A 24,354-nucleotide genomic window follows, 5' to 3' on the forward strand; every position below is an offset into this window, starting at 1 on the left:
ATTGTGTTAAAAGTACCAGTTTCCGTTGACATGAAGATCCTGCAACATCACATAGTTTGTTACCTAAATTCCTCCATAACGTCACAGATTTCATTTAATTGCTCCTTAATATCAGGTCCTCTGCTGAATCCACTTGTACGTTGTAGGCCTCTATTTAGATGGTCAGAATACGTCCTCTTCCTCCACACATACCCACCAGTGGTTTTTATATCTCAAGTGTCCATATTTGGCATTTCTGAAAACAATACCTATACCTCTCAGGTTTTTTTAAGCTTTCTGAAGATACATTTAGGTTGCTAACATCAGGTAGTCTGATTTGAAAACGTTAAATAATTCTCAGTAATGTTTTATATCCAAGAGCAAATAGAAGAGGTAGTGAGGGAGTTTGGGAACTGAAGCTGTGAGGGGAAGGTGGCTTATAGGAATTAAAACTGGGATTGGACTGTCTATCTTTTGTTTTGGAAAATTGAGTTCTGCTGCAAACCAAAGAAGAAAAATAACGATAAAGTTTGTGTAGAAGTCCTATAAAGTAATCTTGTTCATTTTGTGGTTCCTGAGCCATAAGAAGTATATCAAGACTACCATGACTGTGATGAGTCTTTGACTCTGCCATATAACCCAATGCACAGTAATGATACAGTTGTTTTCCATCTGTACAAGAGAGATGTTTGGTGGAATACTGATTGACTGTTTTCAATTCTTTGGGTTATTTTTAAGATATTGTTCATGAAAATCTGAAAATGGGGTCAGATGGTGAAAGTGACCAAGCTTCTGGAACATCGTCTGATGAAGTTCAGTCTCCCACAGGTGTTTGTCTCAGAAACCGGATACACAGACGAATCTCAATGGAGGTAATTTACTTTTCATATAAGGATCATTTAAATTGACAAGAGAGTTGGGGGTTGCTTTAATTGTTTGTTGTAACTGGTTGTCTTCTTGATTAACTGTAACTGTTCTGACGTACATTTCATGCAGAGAGCATAATTTTAATATCACTTAAATTTCTGTTTTCATTCGTCACGCAGAAATCAGATGGTTATCTTGCATTGTTTATGAGCTTTTGATTTTGAAAATCTAAATATGTTTTGAAACTTTGATTTTGGGGAAGAATCTGTTAAGTAGCATTTGATTATCTTTTTGTCACATTCTGTGCAATTCACTGAGTATGTTCAAGAAGATACACTGTTTAGACATTTTTTACTTAAAACTGTTTTCTAATCTTTGTAAAACTAATGCTACAGCAGCAATGGTCCTGACTGCTTCAGCCTTTCCCTCTCTTCCTGTTTTTTAATGAACGGAACTTTACAGGATGGTAAACAAAAGGAGGAAAAGTACCTTATGAATAACTGTGCACATAATTTCCTTTATTTATGAGTCTCATTATGAATACTAGCCACCCTTGTGCTTGCTTTGTTGTCATTTCCCTTGGCGAAGAAAAACAGAACACTTCCCTGTTTCTTGAGTGTATAAAAGTTACAGTTATAATGATGCCTTTGTTACCGAAGCATGTAAAATTTTTTAGTTGCTGCTTTATAGCATACATACCAATGTGCATAGTTTGTAAGATTTTAAATCTTAGTTCAAAGCCTGATCTCAAATGCAGGATTGGGGAAACAGATCTGGATAAGTTACAGTAGAGTGTACGTGCCAAAAATTTTTTATTTGTGAGGCGTTCTGTTATGCTTGGAATTCCAAGACTCCAAGCATGTAATGCTGATATGATTCCAAGAACTTGTGAATTAGCTGTATTAATTATTTATATCGTTTCTTGCACCTGGGAGATTTTGTCTTCAGATTCCTGAATTTGTATGTTAATCTCAGGTTTGATCTAAAGACTGTTAAACCATTTACTTGGGAGAACTAACGTGGGTCTATTGATTTATGCAGGATGCTTAAATTAAGGAAAAAAAAGTAATTGTGAAAACTTGCACATGAGAATGTATGCTGGAGAAACTAATAATCAAGGAAATTATTTGAAAGGATTGTTTACTTTTTGTTCATTGTCTGTTTCCTCTGCATTTTGAAATGCACATTTAGAACAGGAAAGAAATACGGAAATTAATGATACATAATGAAATTAACAAACTGAAATGGAAATGTGTCGTCTTCCAGAGAGGGCTAAGAACCATTAAAGGATTCTCTTTTAGATTAGAATTCAAGATGCTCTGAAAGAAATTGCAAAAGAACTCGGGAATCGTCATTAAAGTTAAGGAAATTCCTGTGTAATTTTTCAGAAGGTGTCAAATAAAAGCATCTTTCCATTGGCCTCTTTAATTGTGAAATAATTCTAGTATTACTGTTTAAGAGGCTTTCAGAAGCTTTTATGTAAGTTTTGTTTATCCAATGCTAATTTTCTCATTTTTCTCCAAATTCCAAATGCTTGTTTCTGATTGTTGAAATTAACATTATTTCTTCATTAACTGGCTCAGTCAATGAGAGCACTAATTTTTGGCAACTACTCATGTACATTCTGTGAGAACTGTAATGTTTTCCCCAAATCACTTCAGTATTGATATGGTGACTTTTCCAATAAGGTTTCAAGCTAATGTCTGCAAACATTCTCACTTCTGAATTTTAAGAATGCTGTCATTGAGTGATGTTTTTGGTTGACTTAATTTTACTTTTTAGAAGGGCTTTGTAGCAGAGTAGGTGGGGGTTTTACCTGTTTGTGCATTCCACAGGAAAAAAACTGTTACAATCTTCGTAGCTTTCGTTAAAATACCTTTCTAATCATAATCTTTTCAGTCAACTTTCTTGTTTCCTAAGCGAAAAAGCCTTAAGTGATTACATCATCTGCCAGTCCTTCCCTCCTCCTATTTTTCCCATGGGTCATTTTCTGTCAGTTTTGACAGATGGATAGAAATCTCAGATGCTAATATTGTATTAATTTCTGTGAAAAAAACTCTGCATCGGGAGAGATTGCTAATGCATCCACTGGTAGGAAAGATGGAACCTTTATTAAACACCACAGTATCCACATACGAGTTGAGTCTCAAGACGTACATCCATAGAAAACCAGGTTTTACTGTTCGTGGAATGGGATCACTTGCTTCCTCGGCCTTTGAGGGAACCAAATAAAGGTTTCCTCTTGTACCAAATCTTGCCTTCATGCCTTGGGTAATTTGTGCCATGGAGCTGGCTGGTTCAATAGTAGTAATTTGATTATGTAAAGAGAAAGAAACAATCTTTCTTGTGATGTAAGTTTCTATTATTTCAGTTTTGTTTTGCTGGTTTGTGGGCATCTGTCATCTCTAGACATTGGGTAGCCTGAGGCCATATTGCCTTTATAGTTGCTTAGGATGAGTTACAGCTCTGTGCTATACATACAGGTTAGAGTAAATTAGTACATGTGTGATATTATATTTTTGCTGTAGTCTGCTGAAGTCATTAGTCGTACTTGAAATCCATTGTAGAATGTATTTGATTAAATATACTAAGTTGGATAAACTCAATAAAGCAATATTCCTCGTTCTTCTGCATTAAGGTGAATGTACCTGTCACATTATGACTGTATCCTTTTTTGTGTTTAGGTTGGCCAATATTCACGGTATATGTGGTATTTTTGTACATAATTTCTTGGTTATATATGTTTGTTTCTCTCTGCTGAATTGACAGAAGTCCTGATTTGTTTTGAAGGTAACTAATAGGGTAAAGCTGAAACCTTGGAGCAGTCCTTTTTACTTCTAAGAACTTTGTGTATCAAACTTTTCATGCTCAGCTTGAACTTCCTCTGAAAATTAGCAGCCCATCAAAAAAAACCCAATTTTTTTTTTAAATGCTTGCTAAAAACTTGCATACTGTAATCAAAGTGCTAATTACCAATACTGAGTATTAGTATTCCTGGGATGTTTTGTACATTAGAATATACATTTTGATTCTTGGTGTCCATCCCCACTGCAGTGAAACGCATAATAAAGCTGCTTTCTCTGTAATTGTTAAATAATTCAGAGCTACAAATAAAATCGTAATGTTGTCGAAGAGCAGACAGATTCTCTTGTCCAGAGTCTATGAAAGATTTTGTTGGGAAAGAAAACCTAATCTTTCTAAAATTTTTTTATACAGAGATATCCTGTAAAATAGACAAGTGCAAAACAGACAACGGAGATGCAACTAGAAAATGTGTTTGTTGTAGCAAAATCTCCATAGAAGTAGAAAGCTAAAATTTCATAACCTTAAGTTGGCCTGGTTTAGATAGGAAATCATCACACTGCAGTGTAACCTAAATATGAAGCATTTTAGGTATGAAGCAGTGATACTTCAATGAGAAAGAATCCTGCTCCACAATGAAAAATCTGCTGGGGTGAAAACTTTGCATCCTCAGTAGTAGCCATGGAGATACCAGCTTTCAATCTGTCATCCCCCCCAAATGACATAAAACTCAGGCCAGCATGACTGTTGCAGACAGGGAGGTGATATGCATTTACTTCTGAATTCGACAACACTGCGGTTGTGGGACTAGAGTTATTTTTTTTAAATGATTGTTCATTGTTATCATGTGCTTAGAAAACAAAGAGAACATACCAGAATCTCATTGTGTTGCCTAGATAAAGTTTATTTTGCCTGTAATCCGCAGGCTACAAATGGTCCATAAAGCAGTTGCTTTTTTAAATTTTTATTTCTCATTCCTTCCCCTCATTCGGGAACCATGCTGTCAGTAGATGCAAGCATCTATTGTGTGAGGAATTTGGCTTCAAACAGCTGTTAGGTTTTAATTAAAATGTCTACTAATCTCATGCTAATATTAATGATTACTTAGTAAATCAGTAAAACTGTTTATCAAAACAGATGTATGGAATCATTTTTTTCAAGCAGCAGAAGCAATACAGCCTAAGAATGAATACATGCATGTCTGTATTTTAAGTGTAGGTGCTTTCATCATGTAATCAGAAACACTTCTCCAGATCGTGGAGTTACAGCTTAAAGCATTTTCACTTTGATGTGCTGGCAAAGAAGACATGGGCAGTAACGCATTAATATAAATGCGTGTTTCAAACCGTAAGTGTTCACTGGGGGCCCTGTGCCCCTGCACTGGATAGTGAATGCTTCATTATTAACTGTGGTGGATAAAAAATAGGGCGATACAGTCTGTGCAAATTGAAACATCTGTTTCCCTTTCCCAGAAGTCCAAGGTCTGTCAGTTATCTTCGCATGCGAACTGGCGGAGGGCCATAACCCACTGTTCACCAGCCTGTTTCCCAGATATTTTATCCTGAGAAACAGTTCTTATCCGTCCGACTGTCACATTAGTGACAGGAGCGTGTTCCAGATCAGGCTGCTCCTACCACACTGCTATAGGGTGTAATTCTCTCCTGGGAGGATTAGCTGCAGGGTTAGTGCTTTTAGCTGAACAGACAGAAATACAAAGGCTATGAAGTTATCCTGTAGTCGTGCATGCGTTGTACTGGTCACCTTCCGAAAGAAAGAACATCGATGAGAAGTAAGTTTTTGGTGAGCTCTACCCCTTACCAGGGGTGTGACTGGCTCAAGGGTCTTGACGCAGCCTGAGTAACTTGATCTACTCTTGGTCCAGCTGGGCAAACGTAGCTTCTCCAGAGAAAAACACACAGAATTCACTGATGTTTTTCAGCTGACGTAGTGCTAGGATTTTCTGTTTGTAGGCTTCAGATTGCACTGTGGTTCGTAGGTCTGCATTCACATGTGCAAATAGGGCACTCTTGGCTCCGTTCAATTGTTTAAATTCTGGAACAGCAGGCTGGATGGCAGTACTGACCCAGGCTTTTGGTCACGGGCACTACAGTATTTCGTCCTGTCATTAGTTTTGGAAGCAGGAAGCACTATATCAAAGACAGCCTGAGCATTCAGCCCCACGTCTCTTGCCACTCGAGAGGCTCCCGTGGATCCCCAGCAGGCATTACTACACAGCGTCGTCTTATTTTTGTAAACTCCTGCTTTCAAGTTCACATGAAGCTTGACGTTTTCGAAATCCCTCTTCTAAAAACACAAGTGCATGTTCTAAATTACTAGTATGGTTCTGATGAAACTGATGGACCTCCTTTTTATCTATTTGATTAGCAGACTTTCATTTCCTCTGCAGAAGAAAACTGACATTGCAACAAGAAAAATAATTTCAGCTTGGGTAACAGACAGACTTCTTTAACCTGCCTTTTACTAGATTTTCTAGGGGTAACTGTCTGTTATCAGCAATTGATGCTTTTTCGCCCTTCTGTTGGGAACCTTTGTAATCCTGATGCTAAAGTTCTTGCATTCCACTTGCAAATGCTACTTCCCGTAGAAAAGTTACTGCACTAGGCAGTACCCTTTCTATAAGGATGGAATATCTGCTTTTTTGGTTTTGCTTTTTCATAACTTGGCTTGCCTTTTAAGTTCCATTTAAGAGTAGTCTGCTATCATATTGGATGTGTTCAGCCACCTACAAAACACATCTCTAGTAATCACTGGAATGCAGCAGATGAGAAGTCAGTGCCTGGGTGCAGTTTCATACCCTGCACTCCAGCCTTGTTATCCTGTCCAGGAAGGTCAGATTTCCAGTTTCCATATTCAAGAAGTTGGTTTATTTTTAATTAACCAGTTTCTTCATGGGACTTTCCCTTTGGTACTTGCAGCTTTGTGTTGGCGTGAATGGTTCGTGTTAGTAATTAACATTACACAGAACTGTGTTAAGGGTCCAAGTTTGCATTTTTGCAGTGATACGTTCTGTTTTGTTTCTCATGGTGTTTTTTCCAGTTCCCTTCCCCTCCACCCCATTCTTCTTGTCAGCTGATAAACTTTTGCTACCTTTTTCTTTTGGGCACTTTCTCCTACTACTTTGTTACAGAAACTGATGAAAACATACAGAAACCTCTGTTTAAAAATTAGGAAGGTGTAGTAGTAAATGAGGCAGAGCTTGCTTTATTAGCATCTGTTACTGCCCAGCACCTACCACTGAGTCAAACAGCCATCAGACCCTGGATTTCAGCAGGGTTTATGTTGAAACTAATGCCACAGAGTGGTATCTTGTTAGGTGATAATTTAGCCAGACAAACAAAATCAGACACGATCTTTTTATGGTTATTATATTTTTTTCTTATTCTTCTTTATAGTCTCTAAGTTCACTTCTTTACAAGCTCTCTGAGATGCAGTAAAATAATAACAAAACAAAAAAAACACGCAAGAAGAATTTTGAAGTATTTCTGGCATAATCTGTCACAAATTTCCTGTGTATTTATACACTTGATGAAAAGAAAATAATAACTCACATTTGAGTTTCATTTCTCCTTTCTCAGATTTTTCAAAACTGGTTTTGTGTCACATGTATTTGTTTTGTTTTGGTTTCATTGGTTGTGAATAGAAGCCCTTGGAATGCAGTTTCTGAATACTGTATTTGTGCTGAAAAAGTTTCAGCCTTTCACCTTAAAACTTCTGGGATATATGAAGTAAATAAAAAAACTGCCTGTGTTCTGAAAAAAGAATGAAAGAGCAATTTTTATTCAGCTAGTCGGTAGTCTAAGCAGCATATCCATGAAATTCTTGTTAAAAGTATTTTGAAGAAGAAATTGTTCAGAATTCATGTTTTTGATGGCTTACGTGAAAAAATCCTATTGACCTATAATTCTAATTTTGTGGGTTCAAAAATACTAATTGTTACAAACATTACTGAAAAGATACTTAGAAATTTCTTTTCATAAGTTTTTCATTGTGATAAATTAAATAAAAGCAAAGCTATCTGCTTGCAATTCTGCTATCTGTGCTTTTAAAAAAATTATATATTTTTATTTGAGTGGCCATAGCTACTGTAAATACTGGCAATAACTTTCTTGAACCTGCTGGCAGTGAAGTCCTTGGTTTGTTGATTGATGATAGCAGACGTGCTGGGAAAATGTGACTCCTAGTCCCAAAACAGAGATTAAACCTTAGAATTCTTAATAATATCAATATTTCACTGATTGCACTTGGCTCCTTGTCTTTTCCTAGCATTTCAACATCAAATCTGACAAACTATGTTTATGTTGGGGAGGGGGCAGAGAACATGCAGTATCTGTGGTCATTGGTATTTCTTCTGGGTCTGAAACAGCCTGTGGACTCAATCTCATGATAAAATCCCTGAAATACTTTGTGTACTTATCTGATTAGCATATTGGAAAAACCCTCTTGATTTAATTGATGAATGAATTCCATAGTTGGGTCATTTCTGTCCCAAATACAAAAAGCCACCTGATTCAGTGCTAAAAATTGATGCTTTCTTAAATGGTGTTGCATTTTAATAGACTGGCTGAAAATCAGCATGGACTTACGGAGTGAGAGGTAGCAGTGATCCTTTGTGGATGGGTCTTAAGATTTTCATTATTGCTTCTAACAGAAGAAAAATTTCTTTGATGGCCCTTTCCTCAAATTTAACAGAATAGTAGTTGTTTAATTGTGATTGAGTGTTTTCAGTAAAGTAACAACAACAACAACATTCAAGTATAAAGGAAAAATGGAGTATTCGGGTGTAAACCATTCTGCAGAAGGTAGAAAAACACTTTCTGCATCACAATGAAATTATAGTTACACCTGTCCATTGAGTGGGGGAACGATGATGGGTTTATATACCTGTAAGGAAAACTGGTATAGATAACTCATCCCAGCTGTTAAAATAGTCTTTTTGTTTACAGTAATCGAGGCTTATTTATAAAGGTATTAAAATAGCATGCTGCAAGGATGCGATAGGTTTCTTTTGATGGATGTGTATGCTGGTGTTTTGCTTCAAGACCTTGGAGGTCTACAGGGCTGTAACTAAAGAACAAAATTCTCTATAAATATATTCTCTGATTTGGGGTTGGGTTCTTTTCTGTTTGCTTTTGCCTCTAGCAGTCTTGTTGTATGTCATAATTCTGTAGAGGATCCAGTTGGCTTTGACTGTGCTAGCTCTGTCACTTGATAAAAATGCATTAAAATTTGGTAAGGCAACCGTCAGAAAAAACTCCACGTGGTATTTGATACTAAAATGGAACAGAAAGTACATGCATATAAGGTTGTATATTAGAATGTTTAAATTCTCATTGGCATAAGCAAATGTTTTTCAATTAATTTGTTTGCTCTGTGTATCTCAAAGTAGCACATAATACACATTTTTATTTAAAATATGCAAGGAAAGAATACTATAAAAAGTGGATTTTTTTTTTTTTTTTTTACAGTAAGCATGTCATGAAGTTATATGATGTGGCTTTTTAGATCTCATTAAGCATTCTCCAGTGAACAAAAGCACTATGACTTATTAGTGAACAGCTTGTGGTTGCAGCTGACATGTCTCACTGGTGCTCGCTAAAACTGGTGAGAAGGCTAATTCAGACCGATGCTTACACAAGAGAGCAAAGCGTTTTCATTTGATCTATAGTGGATTGTTTGGGCTGTCAGACCTATGTCTGTAGACTTAGAAGAACAATTCTTTTTCTTTGTGAGGCTGTAACAATTTTATTGATGGAATTTAACAATATTAACTCTTAAAAGATAAGCTAAAGAGCTTGTTGTCTGCTGCCATATAGTAAGTATGTAACTTAAGTAATGGTCTGGCTGGAAATGTAACTTACCAATAAACTGAAGAACCAAAGCAGTAAGGATTGGAATATAAAGATGCAGCTTGGCAATATAGTTTGTGTCGTCCACTGACTACCTGCTCCTGACAGAGCCAGCTTCCTTCTCCTCTTGGTTCCTAAACTTGCATCCTCAGATAATTAGTAGTAGTTTTCTGCCAGTGGACTTTCTTACACCACATAGCTGCGTCATTAGCTTAGAGCCTGTTCTCCTCCAAAAAGCGATGGGAACATCTGGCCACAGGCAATGAAACGCCAGGTTTGGAGGTAGTCAGCTGTTATATTAGCTAAATGAAACATTCAAGGAATAGTGAACTGAGGCTGATGCTGTCATCAGACTGAGGCTGATGCTATCGTGGTTTTCCCTTCCAGTTTTGCTGGCGAGTCGTTTGGTACTACAGGATTGCCCTTATTTTTGCCTCCTACTGCTTCACTGGCAGAAGCCCGAATCTTTCTTCTCTTGCTCCAGTTGTGAGTGAAGTAGCAGCCTGAAACAGCCTAGCAGTTGAAAGATCGATGGCATTTGTAGCCCAATAGATTTGAGAAAGATTTATTGTTGCTACTGCAGCAAGAAAGAAACAGACTGTGAATTGGCACATTTGTTAAAGGATAAAAATAAAAGTAGTCTCAGTTTTTCTTTTTCCTCTTTTGTAACGTAGTGAGAATTGGACTCAGTAAGACCTCAACAAATCCTTCCCTGGGGCAGTTTTCTGGTTATTTTTTTCTTATTTTTGATAATTGTTACTCTGTTTTGTGAAAAATATTGGTGTTTATTGTCTAATTGGTGTTTATTGTGCGATACAGATCAAAGACATGATGACTTGAGTCATCAGAATACAGACTAAAAAGTGTGAGTATTTCAAATTGCTTCTTTTTAGAGCAGTTTTAACATGTAGAGTTCAAACATTCTATATCCTGAGTTAGAATCATCTTTATTTCACTTCAGTGAAATTTACTGAAGCCTGTAGTGCATCTTGGCAAAAAATAAATGGTGAGGTAAGGAAAAACAGAAGTTGTTGATCTTAATATCTGATTTAAAAGTGCAAAAAGTTAACAGTGTTGCTTTCACAAATAAGAATAGGTTCATTCTGTGGAATAATGTACTTTTTTTGACAGGGTTTAAGAGAAGTGAAAATTGATCTGTTGACCAGGAATGAGACTTTCTGAAAACTGTCACTCTGTGGCACTAAAGAATATTATATGGGCCAAGTCAAGCAATTAGAAAGAGGAATAGCTGGTGAGTTTGTGTTATGGAGAATAGGAGATGAGGAAAGGATAGATAGCAAAGGAATAGAGTTGTTTGAGAGGTAGATGTGAAAAACAGAATGTGGTAACAAAATTCTAGTATTAAACTCTTGTGAATGGTTTACTGTGGGTGGCAAGTCAAGAAGCTGATATTTGCAACAGTATTTTGGGCTATCTAAAAGGGGACCAGAAGTAAAGAAATAAAAATGTTGGGATTTTTGTTTTTTATTTCCAAGTATGTGTGAGAAGCAGGAGGTATTTTGGGTAGGCTTTTTTTTTTTTTTTTTATTTGGAGGACATGTTTGTTTACTTATAATGTTAAATTACTGAGCTCACAGGACCTGCAGGATTTAAGTTGAAACACCTGCCTCCTTTTCTTGTGCCCAACCATAAGTAGTCGGTGGTAGACAGAGCATCCCCATCTAGTTACAGCAACAGGGTTGGATGCTAGCCAGATGAAAGAAAAGGCTCGACAAAGTGTAGCTCTTCTCAGAGCATTTGCTGTAGCTAGTGTTAGAAATAGATGGTAAAGATAAGCACGAGTTGCGGTAGTTTATCTCCACAGAAAACAAAGTGATATTAGTGTCACGAGTGCTTAAATGTTTATCTGCCATCAAGCAGAGTAGGACAAATGTGATTCTCATTTCAGGCAAATTATAAAAATAGTACGCATTTCTCTGCCAGTAATACCAGTAATAAAGCAACACTGAGAATAAGCATTGCACATAGGGATAGAAAATGTGTTTTTGAGTTGTAGAAGGAGGGGGAAAATGCCACAAGCATTCTGGTTACCCTAGCAAAGCAAATGCTGCCTGAATATATTCTCCAGAATGTATTCTGGAACTGGATCAAAAAAGAGCTCATTAAGCAACATACAGTTAACTGTAGGCATTTGAGCATTTAACAGTACTGCGTTTACTGAACACTGATATATTTTGTTGTAAGTTGACCCTAAAGATAACCATAAAAGAATCAAACTAGAAAATGTTATGAATTGACAAGAGCTTTTTCATAAATCAGACCTCATTTGGAAAAATGAATCTTAAGTGACATACAAGAAAATACTATCATTTTAATTTTCTAAAAGATAGTTTCTTTAACCTGAAGTACTTTGTTGTCCCTGAAAGCTAAGGTTTTGCATTCCAGTAATCCTTTGCTTGTTAAGAGTGACAAAGGAATGCACCCAGATTCCCTCTGCATAGTTGAGGGTCTGTGTACACCACTTATACAGGTTATGTTTAAAAAAGGATACGTAAAATAACATAGGGAGTTACTCTGATTTACTACCTTTAGAAAAGTGAAACAAAAATTTAAAATATTCATGAAGGGGTGCAAAATTAACTAGTGTTAAAAATGGACATGAAACTCTGTAGTTTTGACAAGCTCAAAATCTTAAGTATCAAAAACTAAAGAACGTAGGGAAAATTCAGTCCTGCCCTTAATTTTACTTGCTTCCTTTAAACAGCATTGTAGCAGGATCTTGTAACAGCCTGCATTTTTAACAGCCTGCTAATAGTTTCCATTATAAAAGGTTTCTTGGTTTTAGTCATTTTCCTTGGTTTCAGGGTTTTTTTTCTTTTCTTTTTTCTGAGAAATGCTAACACATCATTAGATTCAGTTGGTCATTGAAATTAGCGTGGACAAAGTCCTCTGTCCAGAATGTGTCGTTTTCATTGTTTCACGGAATTCCACAGAGGTTTTAAGAGAATTAGAAATTCTTAAAAATCGCTGTTTCCTACTGTGGCTTGCACTCCAGCCTGGCGTCGCTCCAAGACAGCAGCAAGCCGCGGGGTTCGGAGGAGCAGGTTTTGCGACTGCTAAAGCAGCAAGAGCGAGATTGCAACGGGCTGGCCGTTGCAACCAGCAGCGCGAGGGAGCGGAGGCGGCAGCCGCATCTGGGCTAACGCGCAACTCCGGGCTTCGTACGCTAAGGCCAGCCGGGAAGCGGGTTGCTTCCCTCGGGCTCGACGGCCGACCCAAACTGGCCAAAGGGCTATTCCGTACCGTCTGACGTGGTGCTCGGCGATAGAAGCTGGGGGGAAAGAACGAAGAAGAAGGGGGGACGTTTGTGGCTGCGGCGCGCTGAGGTCCAGCTTCCCAGGAAAGCGGCTGGACACCTGCCTGCCGATGGGGAGCAGCGAATCGGTTCTTTTTTCCACTCTGCTTGGGCACGCAGCTTTTGCTTTCCCTATGCAGTGCGTCGTTACCTCCACCCACAAGTGCCCTCACCGTCCTTCCATCGCTCGGCTGGGAGCGGGCTTGGCTCTTCGCCGGGGTCAGCCCGCGGCGGGGGAACAAGTCTCTTGCTGCCGTCAGCTGAACGGGTTTGCTTAAGTGTCGGCAGACTGCCTGGTCTTCAGCGCTCAAAATGGGTTGGTGTGTGGTAGGGTTCTTGCTTTTCTTTTTAACGTCATCTCAGTTAAATTAACTGTGTTTTTCAACTGTATCAAACTCAGGTAATTTTAGTTTCCAGTTTTTTCCTATTTAGCCACTGGGAAATGTTGTGCTTATTTCTCTCATGCACATCTAATCAGTCCCCTTTCATGTTGCTGTATAGCATTTAATTACGATTGCTTTCTTTTCCCAAGAGGTGATTGCTTCAGCTACTGCAAAAACTGGGAGGAATTGAGGTGGTACAGGCAAACAAAACATAGTAATTTCTGTCTTTTAGGTATTTGGGTTTGTAGTCTAAGTGACTTCCTTGAATTTTGCCTATTTTAGGCAGTTAGGTAAAGGATAATTATAATACAAAGAAGACTTTATATATGTGACTTTATATATGTAACTTTATATATAATCTTTCAAATATTGGTGTTATAAAAGGCTTCTGACTAGTAGGTAACAATTTTAATATATAGTTTTAAAAAAGAAGTCTTGGCTCAATTGACATTTCAACACAGGCAAATATGCATGAGTATTGCAAGTACAGTAGTAGTGTAGATCGTTAGGAGGAAAAAATCTATAAAGTACCTGCTGCAGTTTCCATGAAATCATTATGTTTTCCTCTCAGAAAAGAAACTTTCTTCAGCTCTAAGGAAATGGATAGTGTTTTGATTTTATTTACAACATGACAAAAATTTAGCCATCTAAATTAGCACTAAATACATATTTTTTAAGGGGAAAAAAGAGAGTGATTACTGTCAGGTATTGTCCATTATATTACGAATGTAAGTAGAGAAATTATATTAAAAACAGATACTACAATCCTGAAAAAAATTTGCTCCCTACTTTTCCCCTCGGGTTGTATTGTGGGGTTGGGGGGGGGGGGGCGGGCTGGGTGGTTTGTGGTTTTGGGTTTTTTTTTTTTAAGACAGACATTGGAGTGAGGGGGGGAAGCTTATTGTTGTTGTATAATTAAAGTAGACTATTGTTTGTGGGTTTTTTCCTGAAACGGGAATAGATTTTGGCCTTTGCATCAGTACGTAGTTACTTCAGACAGTATCTGTATTACGCACTGCGGAGCACCAAATGTAAGTTTACAGCTTAAGCTCAGTTTAGAACTGAGGATGTCACATGCATCTCTGAAGTAAGTCACGGGGGGGGTTGTAATTGCCTCTTGCAAAAATGGCATAGGCAGGGCTTTTGAGAATGAAGGAAGGGGAATTCTGTAATAGAATTACAACCAGCTCCCATTGTAATATTTTCTGGTACCTAAAATATTGTTATCTCCAGTTTTTACAGTAGCTGGACTCCAAAGTAATGAACCCTTAGTAGCTGTAAAGCATCTTAGACTTGTTTTGTTTCTCTTCCTCTCCATTTCAAAGAGGTATGTGTTTATCGATGACAGGCACTGTGCGCAGTTAATGGCATAATTTTCAAATTGCCATCACAGCTTAAAGGCTGGTTTTGCTTCCTCCTTCCTACATACCCATCAAATTCGTACGCTTGGAAATGCTTCTTCGAGGCTGTGGAGCTAGGTGTGAAGCACCACTTTGGCTGCCCCAAGGATGAGTGCTGTGGGAGGAGAGAACATAGAGGTGGAGAGCTTTGGGGTATAATCGACAGTATTTCATAAAGCCTTTGAGTTGTAGTCCGTGATTTCAGTATACCTATAAACAGACTCTGTTAAAATACTTACTGTGAAACAAGCACTATGGGACAATAAGAAGAGAGCACTACAGCAGGTTTCAATGCCATAGAGTTAATAGATAGGAGTAGGAGAAAGCTATTTTGCCACAGGGTATATAGGATAATGATGATATCTACTGCGTTCAGGAAGTTATATTGAAAAACTCAGCCCAGTGCTCTTTTTTTCTGCTGACTTGGAATTTGTCTAATTTCTGCTTTATTTTATGTTCTTGAGCAACGGGAGAAAAAATCGGGAAATTGCCCAACTGTAGATCTGGGATTACAATAGGAAGGTGGGGTAGAGGCTGGATGCTGGTCCTCTTCCTGCCATCCCTGTCTTGTTCCAGCAGTTCCATGGTTTCCTGCTGCAGGGAGAAGATCCAGCTGCTTTCTTTAAAGCGACATGGAGCTCTTTCCTTTGTGCTCATCTGTTTTGATGAGCTACCTGAATTTTCTGAAGAATGCAATAAATTATAGGGTGACTTTATCTATTTATTTATTTTTAATAATCTGAAGCCCTCTTCAGTAGGGGAGAAACATTTTGCTTTTCAGATGACTCTTAACCTCATTGAATTTGAGTTGCCTGTTAGAAAAATGGCATTAGCAGAGCCTGTCAAAAAGAAGAAAAATTCTTTAGTGGAAAATACTGTTTTTCTGTAGGGATTACTGCTAGCTCCTGTTATAATTAATTAGCTCCTCCAGTCTCCCAAAAACCACACGGGCAGTTTTAAAATTGCCGATGTTTTGCAAAGTCTGAAATACCAAAGTTGAAAATTAGTTAAGAAATTGGAAGCTGCCAAAACTGAGGCATCCTTTTGTTTTCTTCTAATTGAACTTCAAAATGTTGGTCGAAGCTGCCATTATGTGAACAGTACTACTTTTGTTTAAAGACAATTTAGAAATTCTGTACAAAATAAGAAATACAGACACTGATTTTTCCACTTAGGCAAAGAAGCTGATGTTGGGCAGCAGTGTAGAAGCTAACAGACTTTTTGCTCTGTACCTAAGGAGGTGTGAGGAGCAAAAGGAAAACAGGAGGCTCAGCTGCCAGAAGTTAAAGCTTTGTTGGCATCTCTCCAAAAATTTCCACCTGTATCCAGTGGCCATAGTGAATAGCGTATGGAGATCAGTCATCTGGGGGATGTATATTAGCGCTTCAGTCCTACCTGAAATTCAACTAATTGCCAAATTACTTTTTTTTTAATACATATTTTTAACTGATATTTATTTGCTCAGCTGTTGCTCCAGATGCATGTATGGATCATGCATATACATGGTTCAAATACATTATCAACACTGAAAACTTAGCAAGTTGTCCACCAAGATCTCAACTCCTGAAAAGTGTAATGATCCAGTTCTTTGGCAGCCTATGCCAATTTAGCCGCCGGCTTCCCGGGCTTGCCCTGCTGCTTCTCTTGCCCTGCGTTCAGGCTGTGAGCTTGTCTGACCTTACACTGAACCTGTTTGGAGCACAAAGCTGGCAGGAAGCTGTGTACTTCGCCTGGGATAGTTTCTCGATGATTTAGCGTGCTGAAATAGTTCAAAGCTGCTGCAAAGACACAAGTAGAAACACATGGCCAAGCCCGAGGGGAACCGAATGGGGATGTAGCTGCCAGCGCTCAGGTTAGCTTGGGATGCCCAGAATTCAAAGCTGGAGGTGATAGGTGAGATAGAAGAGGGTAACATCAAGAAGAGCTTACTGCCCTCGGGTCGGTATTGATTACATCTGAGGTCCACCAGCAGAAATCTGGAGTTTCCCTCTTCTGCTGGAGAGAAGTGTGAAAACAGTGGCGGTTTCAGAGATGTCCTCTTAACTTCAGGGTAGAATCTGTGGGGGTGAATTGTGTAGTTTGATGCTGAGCATGATTTTCTTTACTTGGATAGACTACCTTTACTGAAAAACAGTTCCTGCTGTTTTGGAAATTACTTCCCATTTTTTGGTGAGTCTGGATATGTTGCCCTTTCATCTTTGTGGTGGTGACTGGCCACTTAAAGATAATATCTGATATTTCATTTTCTGGCACGTTTGATTTTAAAGCCAAACTAAAAATTAAAAAAATGGTAAGAATGTGCAGTTGTCCCCCCAAAAAAATCTTTTTCTTTTTTTTTTTTTTTTCCCCACAGTTGCTGACAGGTGAAGTAATTTTGTTTCCCCCTTATATTAGAAATAATACATGTTGTTGGAAAAACTTCTTGGTGAGAAACAGAATCTGATGTAGGGGAAACTGCTTTTACATAATGGCACTTTGGTTTTCTAAAGATCCTGTAGTAAAGAGTTTGAAATAGAAAAATGTATTAACATTTGTAATAGTTCAGCTCTAATAATGAAGTGATTCTGTTTTGTAAGGCTGGAAAAAGGGAAATGAAGCAAATTTATAACTTCTGGTAGTCAGAGAAGGAGAGGATGATGTATTTTGAATCGTGAAGATCTCTTGTTATTCTAATGTAATTACTATATGAAAAGAAATGTATTTACCAGCCTCTGAATTCTCACTGTCTCGTATTCCAGGCATGTATAAGTATTCAAGTAAACTCAATACATTTATCCACAATGTAATTAATTGCATTTTAATATTTAGTTCCTTTTGTTAGAGTAATGATTTTGTAAAGCAATGATTATATTTAACCTAAGCAATTTGAACTATTATTAGAAGAGAATATGCCTTTAGAACAATTTCTGTGAGATTACTTATTTTTTGTTCATATAAATATTTCAGTTTTAAATAGTAACACTGTAAAAACAGTAACACTAGAAGTATTAAAAGATGTTACAGGAAATTCTGAATTATACTTGACCCTTCTCTTTTTAACATTATTTACTGCAGGATTTGAACAAGCGCTTGTCCCTGCCTGCTGACATCAGGATACCCGATGGCTATCTTGAAAAGTTGCAGATTAACAGCCCGCCGTTTGATCAGCCAATGAGTCGACGTTCTCGTAGAGCATCACTAGTAAGTGTAATGCATCTGCCTTGCTAAACCAACCTCTCGGGCCTTCAGATTCCATTTAATGCAGATGTCTGTATACCATAGGTATGATTCAGCTTCATTTATACCTTGGCCTTTATGTCCTGAACTTCAGTGTGCACCTGTCAAAATCCACTAAAGAATTTCACCCTTTCTTTCACTTTTCTTCTGCAAACTTGGCCATGTCATTTCTCAGTGAAGGTCTTGACCCATTGAAATCGGTGGCTAAACTCAACTCCCAAAGTGCCTACTTAAATCCTTTTGCTTTTTAGAGCAGCGATGATCTGTTTGAGCAAATTGGCCACATAGTCTTAGGTCAAGGCTGGGGCTCTCATGTGATATAGTAGGAAGGCCCTAAAGCAGCATAATATGAAGACAGGTCCTCCTCACTGTTCCTTTTGTATATGATAACAAATTTTCCTTCTCAAAATTGCTGTTGAGATGATAGTTGGGGGGGGGGGGGGGGGCGGTTTAAAGCATATGTGAATTCCTAAGAGAAGGAATGAATAAATTCACATAAACCTTTTTACGTTATTGGGTTATTTTAAAAAACAGTCTTTTCCTTGGACAAGGCAGAATGAGGATTCCTATACTGTAATTATAAATGCTAGAAATCTTGGATACTCATATAAAATATGCACATCCCTGAAATAGTCCAAAAAACCATTATCATCTTATTTTTACAGAAATTGCTACATTTCAATCGTAATTTGATCTATCAGCTTTCTTAATCGAGGTCTTAAAGAATTGCTAGGCCATTACTGACTTCCTGAGCAAATTAATTGGTGAGAAATTCTTTACAGAGAAAAACTGGATAGGTTTATGAAATCCACATTGTTCTTTGTTTTCTTGATTTAATAGCTCATTTGCTGAAAAATAAATATGAAAGTACGTGTAGTGAATTAGTTTTATTAACTGTGAAATATCTTTATTTTATTCTTTGTGAATTAACAATGTCTATAACAAAGCAATGGTTGAGTTTCATCATGTATTTTTCCCCTGAAAAAAATCAATTTAGTGTGCTAGACTAAAGCTGTGATCTGCATGTTGCCTTTTACAAGAACAGTATTAAAAGAAGAAAAAGATTGGATCAAAGCACTGGAAGTAATAATAATGTAGCAAGCTTAAATATTTGTGCCAGAATTTTGTAGCTCATTAACCACGTAGTTACTGATGTAGCACTGAACTGAGGAATAGACTTCCCCAAACCGTCTCTTTTCAGACCCTGGTGAAGTACTTTTGCAGTAGAACCTTTTTGGTGGAATACAGTATTTGAGGGCTGGGGGGATTTTCCTGTATATCTAAATCCCCTTGCTCATTTAACGTTGAGCCCTGAGAGCAGCTGAAGTTCTGTCCTCTTTACCTTCTAGAACACAGACAGAAAAACAGTGCCCTCTAATGAATACGGTGTGTGTATGGAATCACCTTCCTGTGACAAGGTGGTTTTGGTTTGCCTTTTAAGCCCTGAAAGTTTTTTTAAAAGTCCAAAATGAAACCTATGAGCAGTGGGGTGGTATGCAGGCATACATCTGCTGCATTGTCCTTTCATGATTTCAGAGTAACCTTTAAAAAAAAGAAATTCAAGGACTCATTATTCTGAGATTGTCATTGAAAGCTTTCTAGCAGACTGTTAATTACAATATATGAATATTGTGCTCTGCTTCAAAGGCATGTCTCTTTTCAAGGCTTAGTAGGAACTGAAGGAAGAAGGCTATAAAAAGTATCAAGTGAGGACTTGTTCTACTTTAGGTCTGGTGGTTTTCTTTGAAATACAAGAAAAAAATTAGCTTTTACGGTAATTGTATTTTGTGTATACGTGTGCAGTTTTGCATGCACAGTAGCATAGGTGTAACTCTAATGCACCAGCCATTAGAAGTAAGAGACCATAAATATGGTGCATCAGTATCTCTGTATAAGTCAAGATACAGATGTGTATTGCAGAAAAAAATTAAGTAGTTCAGAAATTATTTTGAAGGAAAAACGAAATTGATCTTACTTTGAGGAATGTAAAAATTAGTTTTTCTTAGAAGTGGTAGGCAACCAAAATGTGATTAAAAAATTAAACACATTGAAAGGCAGGTCATGAAGAATATCTGTCCTCTGTATGTAGGAAATGTTGTATGATTTTATTGTCTAAAGAAGATACTGAGTTTATTAGTCTTGATGAACAACAACGACGTTTCTTAGAAATCAGACTTTTAAGTTGTATTCCAGACTGTCTGGCAATAACAAGGCCAATGGCTACGAGTTCTCCTTTGGTTTCTCCTGTAAACTAAGCAGCCTATCTTCTTAATTCTCTAATCTAATACTCACTTCAAGATATGTTTGTTTAAGTAGGCCAAAATGCACTTTGGAAACATAATATTTATTTTACTAACATTGTATCTATATCAGTGGTATGTTTAAAATCTCACTGGAGTTATGAGAGTTGTCAAATATCAACTTTGCTTGTATTTCAGCATAAACAGCTTGGTTTCAACAAGCTCCTAAACATGCTTCATGCTACAGTATCCTTATGCAGTTTTAAAACATTCCAATTCTAACACTAAATTAATAAAGCACAGTTACTCTTAATACTATGTTAACGTCGTTATGTGCCTATTTTTTCTCTTAGATATGTCAAGTTGTTTACAGACAAGATCTTACACTTATTTCAGATGTGTTTTCATGCATGTGTTCTGAAAATTAAGTATTAATCCAACTGTTCTTAGTATACCTTCATATTATATTGTTGTCAAACTGAATACAGTCAGCAGTGTTTATGTTAGACTGTGTTACCATGAAATAACATACAATTTCAATATCCGTCAGATTTTAGGAGCAAATCAACATATTCTGACTTGTGGACATAGGTGCTGAAGCCAGTCTGTTCCCTAGGAAGAAAGAGCAAGTGGAGTGGAAGGATGTGGTGATGGTAGGGAGGACAGCCTGGCTTTTTTGTCTTAGTGTATCCTCAGTTGTCAGTAAAGCAAAACCCCATGAAGCCTATGGATTTGGGGGGTTGACAGGATACAGGCTATATGCACTTTGTAAATTGGTTTACAAATTGACATGTTTTACATGTCTACTTTCAGCATTCTTTATGCTGTAAGAACAATGTAAAGCTTTGCTGGAATTGACAGTGGTCTTACATAAAAATAACTGTAAGAGATAACTGTATTCAATATGAGAGTAGCAGTGGATTTGAACAGGAAAAGAGTAATGATCTTGCAGTCTTCAGAAAACAGTGTTATGTAGGCAGGCAAACCCTCCTGGCTTGCATTGCAGAGCCAAGTTGGTGGCGAAAAAAAGAGAAGGTGAATAGGTTCAAGTAAAATACACAAAAATTTGAAGTTATGAGCCATGAAACGTAAATTGTTGAGACAAAGCCGAAGCTTTTGGAGGAATGATGTTTAGGGATTTTACTGGCAGAGTTTTAGATTGAAAAGCATTGAGAGGTCAGAACGGGAGAGGAAACCTGGAGCTGAGATCTTGAACGTAGCAAATAAGTTGTTGAGAAAGAAGCAGCAGCAGGTGGCTATGCTGAGCAAGAGAAAGGATGGAATAGTTTGAGATTAATTCTGTGCTTTAAGCTATAACAACCTCATTAGTAGTGATCAGATCAGAAGAGTGGAGAAGACCTAAGTAGGAGGTAGGGTCAAGTGGGGTTTTGGGCCAAGTGTAACTCAGTACATAGTCCTTCCAGGATACACAGCAGGCTGGTGAACAGGCTGAGCATTAGGCTTGGATGCTGGGACGCATTTATATCATAATATGCTAAATTGTTCTTAAAATGGCAGAACTGTGCGGTGTTTGGTCAAGTACTATCAGGTATTTTTCTGAAACAAAGTTTAGCTTGCTGATTAAATGATGTATAAAGTATTGAATCTTAGTGATTGATTTTCCATTTCTTTTCATTGCAGTCAGAAATTGGATTTGGAAAAATGGAAACCTATATCAAGTTAGAAAAGCTTGGAGAGGTATGTGTAGCTTTCTTTTGAAATGATTACTGCTTCGATGATAATGTGTTATGTAAAATTTTATATAAATGTTAACTGAAAATCTCCATATCCCTCAAAATACCCATTGAATTTATCTTTCCAGTAAACCAAACATACTCATCATGTGTAACAATGCCAGCACCACACAAATGATCTATGCGTATATAATAAGCAAAACATAACTGCAGCGTAGTGTAGAGATACTTTCAGAAACATAACTGCAGTGTAGTGTAGAGATACCTGAGCTAGTTTTAGTCAAATAAAGACTTGCAAAAGGGTAAATGATCCCAGCAGTGAACATAACGCTACCTGATCTGACTTCCTCGGTAGCCATATGGTGTATAGCTTTCCGTGTAATTTTCAGAGCTGTTAAGTATACACACCCCTTGTGTCTTCTGTGTGTTCAGACCTGTGCTTACAAAATATTTTTGTAGTTTTACATATATCAAAAGAAGACAATGTAAAAACTATTCATATCCAAAATGAAACCTATTAGAACCTCAGAAGTTTATATTTTCTTTTTTAACTTATCATTCAGTGAAGGAACAATTTGTAAGAGTTTTCTTCTTTTTCCATTTTGTAGGGTACTTACGCAACAGTGTATAAGGGGAGAAGTAAATTGACAGAGAACCTGGTAGCTCTGAAAGAAATCCGCCTGGAACATGAAGAGGGAGCACCATGCACTGCCATAAGAGAAGGTGATAGCTTTTTTTTTTTTTTTTTTACTACTTAGAATTTCACATACTTCTAGGGGTTTTTTTGACCAAAGTACTGTTGGTACATGGAAATACATAGGCTGCATGGGAGATTAATGAAATTGGTAGTAGTTTTGATGAGGAAAATTTTAGTCTAGACATATTAAGAGTTAGTGTTTCAAATTTATTTACTTTATGGTGCGTGGTTGTGTTCTCAAATGCAGTGTTATAAATGGATGATTTTATATTGAATTAGACTATTAATAGTGACTAATTTGTGGGGATTCAGAATACGTTTTAACAAATTACTACTTCTGTCTGAAATATATAATTTAGGAAATATTTACAGTTTGTTACTCCAATGTCTGTTTGATGTTTTGATTAAATACATATCTTATTAACTTAATCTATATGAGTATTATGTTCTTAAAAATAGCTTTTTAATTAAAAAGTAGCTTATATGTATGAACGTGCTAGAAATGCATGTACTGCTCCTGTGTTTTGCATTTATTTATTTTATACTTACAATTCTCTTTTGCAGTGTCATTGTTAAAAGATCTGAAGCATGCAAATATTGTTACATTACACGATATTGTACACACAGACAAGTCTTTGACTCTTGTTTTCGAATATCTGGTAAGTGCTTAAACAGCTAGCGAGCTTTACATTCGGTTTATTGTTTCTAAGTAACACAGACATAACAAAATTCTGTACCCTTTTTAAAAATACTGGGACTGTTACAGTTTTCTCCTGCATCTAGAATCATTCAGCTGAAAATGAGAACAGTGTATTCAGTTCTTAAATTGCTGTAAATTAGTAAATACTGTTCCAATCATTTCAGAGTTTCATTAATAGCAGTTAGTGGTGATCTACCTGAGCAAACCATCTACTTGTACCGAAATCATTAACTGTAAAAAAGGATAATCACACTATTATTCAAATGATACTTTTCTGTTATGAAGCAACTCTTGCAAGTTAGCTAAGGAAAAAAGCATACTTTGAAGCAAACAATGCATTCCATCTTTTCGTAACAACCTTTTCAAGCAAGTGTCCACAATTGCATACCTCACTGGCTCGCCTCTTCCATTGTAGACTTTTCACTTTCTCACTGAAGCTTTACCTAATTATATTTTTTGTATAATATGCTGGAATATATAAGCATAATAAGAGGGATGAAGAAAAACTCTTTACTTCCAATGTAAGTGGAGACTGTAGCAATTCCATAAAATACTGTGGCACACATAAGATGGAGGAGAAGGCAGTAACAAATAATGTTGTCTGAGATGATGCAGCTTACTGGAAAACGGGTATTTGTAGCCTCTGGAAAGCCAGAGATTTTTGCACGTTCAGGCTTGTAGGTTTTTTTGTCGTTGAAGATCTTTTGCAGAAAACTCAGTTTTCTGGTGAATTATTTCCGTTCTAACAATAAATAATATTCACCTAATCTGTTCTCCACAATTTTACTGAACAATGATGATGGTGTTTTGACAGGATAAGGATCTGAAGCAGTACATGGATGACTGTGGTAACATCATGAGCATGCACAATGTAAAGGTGAGTGTTTGCAATGACAGTGGCTGTCTGCCAGCTTTCTCTGCTCTAAGAATTTCAGAGAACTTAATGATGAGGAGCTACATGGTTTAGCGCTTTTTAAAAAAAATAAAATTAAATTAAGAAATTTAACTTCCTTTTTTGACCTTTGGGCCTGGGTTTAGTACATTTGACATCAGATGGAGTCCTTCTTTTTGGTTTTGATGACTTTTAAGTGTTTAAAGCACTGAAAACAGGAGATTATGTAACTTTGTATGTTTTCATTCTCTTTGAAGTTACATATTTAAAACTTAAAACTTCCTAAAAAAACCAATACATT

At 37.1% G+C, this 24,354-nt stretch overlaps 1 protein-coding gene across 8 annotated transcripts in view; it reads left to right on the forward strand.

Moving 5' to 3' along the window:
• CDK17 (cyclin dependent kinase 17) overlaps positions 1-24,354 on the forward strand; it is a 95,661-nt gene that overhangs the window by 59,532 nt on the left and 11,775 nt on the right. For all 8 annotated transcript variants that reach the window (XM_052774220.1, XM_052774225.1, XM_052774224.1 and 5 more), the window contains 6 exons: positions 718-851; positions 17,669-17,794; positions 21,712-21,768; positions 22,373-22,487; positions 23,026-23,120; positions 23,976-24,038. In XM_052774220.1, the coding sequence (XP_052630180.1) occupies positions 718-851; positions 17,669-17,794; positions 21,712-21,768; positions 22,373-22,487; positions 23,026-23,120; positions 23,976-24,038 (590 nt within the window). The remainder of the gene's footprint in view (positions 1-717; positions 852-17,668; positions 17,795-21,711; positions 21,769-22,372; positions 22,488-23,025; positions 23,121-23,975; positions 24,039-24,354) is intronic.

The sequence above is a fragment of the Harpia harpyja genome, chromosome 23 (genome assembly GCF_026419915.1).
Source record: "Harpia harpyja isolate bHarHar1 chromosome 23, bHarHar1 primary haplotype, whole genome shotgun sequence".
In the NCBI taxonomy this organism is placed as follows: Eukaryota; Metazoa; Chordata; class Aves; order Accipitriformes; family Accipitridae; genus Harpia; species Harpia harpyja.